This window comes from Sciurus vulgaris (genome assembly GCF_902686455.1).
Source record: "Sciurus vulgaris genome assembly, chromosome: 3".
Taxonomy (NCBI): Eukaryota; Metazoa; Chordata; class Mammalia; order Rodentia; family Sciuridae; genus Sciurus; species Sciurus vulgaris.
Genome location: NC_136463.1, coordinates 35,041,885 through 35,046,320, shown reverse-complemented (window position 1 = coordinate 35,046,320; position 4,436 = coordinate 35,041,885). Strand labels below are relative to the sequence as shown.

Here is a 4,436-nt window from a genome sequence, read left to right as displayed (position 1 = left end):
TTCCTGGTAGCGTAGGAAAACAGTCTGGCTTGTGATTGGCTGAGATAGAACCACTCTCCAGCCAATCAGGCATGAGGCGCTCTTAGTATGAATAAGGGGAAGGCGGGAGAGGAAAGAAGGTGTGTCGCGTCCCCTATATTGTCGGTGGAAGCTTCCGTGTAATTGGTAGGTTCTTCTTCCGATTACACCAATCGAAAGCTCTTCTCTGAGGAGCCCTAACTATGAAATTGAAAGTAGTGTAGAGAGGGCAGCCAATGGGAAAAAAAATATGTATTGCAGCCAATCCTCCTGCGGCGTTTTGTGTCTTTACCCAACAGAAAAATGTGTTTCATACGGAGGGGCGGCACCCAGTTGCCAATGGGCGGGCGCCGGTGAAACAGAGGAGCCAATGAGTGCGAAACATTGAGTGACAGCTGTCCAATGGAGACCCTCAGTGCTAGTACGGCTTGCAGCTTAAGCGCCGCCGCGGTCTGAGGAATGTCAACTATTCAACATGGAGGCGGAGGTCGATAAGCTCGAACTGATGGTGAGTGCAAAGTGAAGGAGACCTACTGGTTAATTATTTTTTCCCCAGTGGCCTCGAAGGTGGGGCGCAGTGTGGAGTCGCAGGAAACTCTGGGCAGCGGAGGCTGGGCCAAATTCGAGTTCCCTCCTCTTGCACCAAAGGGAGCCGCCACCGCCAGATCTCTTAACCGCCGCGGGGGGAAGGGGTTACATCCGGGAAACTCGTGAGGGAAATGGCGGGAGATGCCGAGGGTGTGGGGCCCTTGGAATTCCTTGTTCCTTGCCTTCACTTTTCTACCCCTCAAGGAGCTGTGCCTGATGGAAACAGCGTTTTATGTATTTCCACCGCCCAAAAAAATGTGACTGGAAAGGTCTATCAATGCCCCAAGGAGGGAGGTCTTTCACACCCCTAGATAAGGGGGATGGAGGGTGGGGTGGGCTGTGAGCCGGAGAAGGGAGCGCGGGGAGAAATCTCTCTAGGGCTGAACCGTTCACGTTTTCGAAGGCGGACTGAGAAAGTCTGAGAAAGGATGCTAAACGTGCGTTCCAACTTCCTAGCGGCCAAGGGAACCCTAGCCCTGTGTGTGCTTGGCCTGGAGGATGCAAGCTTTGGGTGAGCGAGCGGTGGGAGCAATGGGGATCTAACTACAGACTCGTTTCCTCGAGAGCCGGCGATATTGGAACTGGCAAGGCACCTTGCTCTCGAGTTGCCCACTTCCATTCATCTGTGAAAGTAGAGGGCGGGGGCGAAGAACTGGAAAGCACGCTGTGGTGTGTGGCCTACAGGAGGGCGCCAAGCTCAGGGACTGTTCCTTGTTTTCTTTACGGGGTTTGCCCTCACTTGTCCCTTAATTCCCTCCCTCCCATCCTTAGACTGCCAACTTGATAGCCCGCGCTTTTTTCTTGACTCCCTTGTTCTGTCTTCAGTCTTTATTTTTCGCTTGCATTATTAGTATTTTCAGATTGGGCTGGCTTCTTTAAAAAATATGGAACTTGGAGGAAGAACCCATCTTTGAGTTCCTTTTGTGGTTTTATTTTCTTTTTTTAAAGAAAATAATAAGAAAAATTTCAAAAGTAAAAAACTTCCTTCTCCAGCTTCAGTCTGTTCTCCTCCTCCCCTCCATTCCCTGGCGTTACGGCTTAGGTATCTGTGTGCCCAGGCTGCTCTTTCCAAGATGAATATTGGGTCTCTTAACTTCTGCCTTGGAAGGAACCTGTGATGATCCTGGAAGATACTGTGTACCACCCTAACACCCCCTCCATTCCTACCCCAGAAAATGTGAGGCTTGATTTATCTTTTTATTTTAATTTGATTTGCTAAGGAATTGAAGCACTATTTATTTGTTTATTTTTAGAATATTTTTAGTTGTAGATGGACACAATACCTTTATTTTATTTATTTATTTACATGTGGTGCTGAGGATTGAACCCAGTGCCTCATACATGCTAGGCAAGTGCTCTACCACTGAGCCATAACCCCAGCCCTATATATACATTTAATTCTATAGCTTTCAATTACTTTTTTAACATTTGCGTCCAAATTTTCTTGATGGAGGGAGTGTGGGGAATGGAAGCAGCAGGGTGGAGGGAGAAATAGTAGGGAAGAAGAATTTTCTTTTTGCAGTCTTCCAAACCTGCAGTAATGAATATTTTGTTCGGTTTTATTTTTGTTTTTTATCATTATTGTATTTTTTTTTTTTAATACACGAAATGTCAAGGATTGGAGTTTGATTCTATCAACAGGCATAAATGTTTTTTCCCTTTCCCCCATTTTAAATTCCTCTTGCCAGATGCAGTTATTTTGACTTAATTGTTTTTTAATAGATCTCCCCCCACACCAGTTGACTGCTTAATTTGTAAGCTTTTTCTACCATTTGCAATAGCATCAATATTCTTACAAGACTTCTTTTTTGTTGTTGTTGTTAAGAGTGCAAAAATTCTATTTTAAGGGAAAAACAAGTAAACATTTTGAAAAATGGAGGTTTTAAAAAGTTGACGGTAGCCAAATTTTTTAAACTTATAGATGTTTAAATTATGAGGTAACTTAAACTTCCTTTTGATGAGAGGAAGACTAGAAAGCAGGGTTTTTTTCCCCTTAAATTTCTTGAAAGTAAATTGGTGGTAGCTTTTTTCCCCTTCCAAGTTACTGGTTTTTTTCCCATAATCATTAGGGTTTAAAAATGAATTGGAATTTTTACTGTTGTTTTTAATATTCCTATTTCGTATTGTCTAGATAGTAAAGGTTGGTGCATCTCATCTTCAGATTTGCCATGTTCCTTTAAAAGATGTTTTATCTGTGAACTAGAATCATTGTAGTTTCTAAGATTCTAAAGGTAAATGATTTCCTGTGCAATCTTCTGTTTTTTTGTTTGTTTGTTTTACAATACTTAAATAAAAGATTTGCAGGGGACCAGTATTGCATATTTAGGTGAAAAGAGAGTGCGTGCGGTTTAACTTTGAAAAAGTAGTCTTAGTTTTGTAAATAGCCTGACCTTAATTTAATATTTTTTCTTATTTTTTTGTTTGTATTAACTTCCACTTCAGAATATTAAACATTTGTCTTTTATGAACACTTGTCTTTAAAACCCAACAGTTGATTAACAGAATTAAATATTCTCATAGTTGAGTTTTGTGGCCCAGGATTTGAGATCAAGACTCTCATGTTCCAGCTGTCCCAAATTTGAGTCCATTTCTTTGTAGGCTTGATCCAGCTAAGTAGCTGAACTAGACCATTTAAAGGAAGGTTGGTGAAAATAATGGATATGTATTTTTGCATCAGTCAACATTACTAAGGGAGGAATGAGGTCATTGTAGGTTAATCTGTGTTCTCTAGTTACCCTTTACTAATCGATATTTGCGCAAGGCCCTCCTTTTGTAGTACAACTAGTAATTGTACATAAAATCATAGTGTGATATTTTGGTACTCTGGTACTCTTACTAATCCTTACAACCCCCCCCTCCCCCCCCAAATCCCTGGAGATTGAAGCTAGGTCCTCTCTACCACTAAGAAGTGACGTCCCCCAGGCTTGTTAGTTTTTGAGATAGGATGTCACCAAATTGTCCAGGCTGACCTGAAATTTGGGATCCTTCCACCTTTTCCTCCTGTGTAGCAGGGATTAGGCATGGGCTACCATGCCCAACTCTGTGATTTCTATTTCTAGGTTTACATTTGATTTTTTTTTTTTTTTTTTTTTTTTTTCTTGTGGTGCTGGGGTTTGAACCCAGGGCCTTGTGCTTGTGAGACAAGCATTCTACCAACTGAGCTATATCCCCAGCCCCTACATTTGATTTTTTTTTAAATATTTTTTTAGATGTTGATAGATCTTTATTTTATTAATTTATATGTGGTGCTGAGAATCAAACCCAGTGCCTCACACATACTAGGCAAGCATTCTGCTGCTGAGCCACAACCCCAGCCCCTACATTTGTTTTTTTAAAAATATTTTTTTGTTGTTGATGGATCTTATTTATTTATTTATTTATATGTGGTGCTGAGGATTGAACCCAGCGCCTCACACATGCCAGGCAAGTGCTCTACCACTGAGCCACAACTCCAGCCCCCTACATTTGATTTTTAAGGAAATTTATTGTTTACATCTCAGGCCTCTTTCTCCTTTATTTTCTCTTGATTCTTTTAAGTTGGGAAAAAATGGATATGTTTTCCTCCTATATTTAAGATTTATATTTCCATTTAAGATATAAATCTTAAATGTAAAAACCTCCTTCAATAAAATTCAATTAGGTTGGGTTAATGTTGTCTTGTTTAGCTCACATTGATTCTCTGGCAGTGTCCTTCCTTGTTATAATAGCCCTCAGTAAACTCTTGAGATAAAAAGCCATAGTAATAAGTACTTTAATTTTTGGGATTGAACCCAGGGGCACTTTACCACTGAGTATATCCCTTGTCCTTTTTATTTTTGTGATAGATTTTC

At 41.0% G+C, this 4,436-nt stretch overlaps 1 protein-coding gene across 4 annotated transcripts in view; it reads left to right on the top strand.

Annotated features, from left to right (window-relative positions):
- Positions 1 to 278: 278 nt before the first annotated feature.
- The window catches only part of SKA2 (spindle and kinetochore associated complex subunit 2), a 32,676-nt gene continuing 28,518 nt past the window's right edge, over positions 279 to 4,436 (top strand). For 2 of the 4 annotated variants that reach the window (XR_013762475.1, XM_079131483.1), the window contains exon 1: positions 279 to 526. Coding sequence is in view for 2 of the 4 variants with exons in the window: in XM_079131483.1 (XP_078987609.1) it covers positions 494 to 526 (33 nt within the window). In the remaining 2 variants the exon portion in view is untranslated. The remainder of the gene's footprint in view (positions 527 to 4,436) is intronic. The other 2 variants (XM_079131484.1, XR_013762476.1) reach the window with 2 other exon arrangements.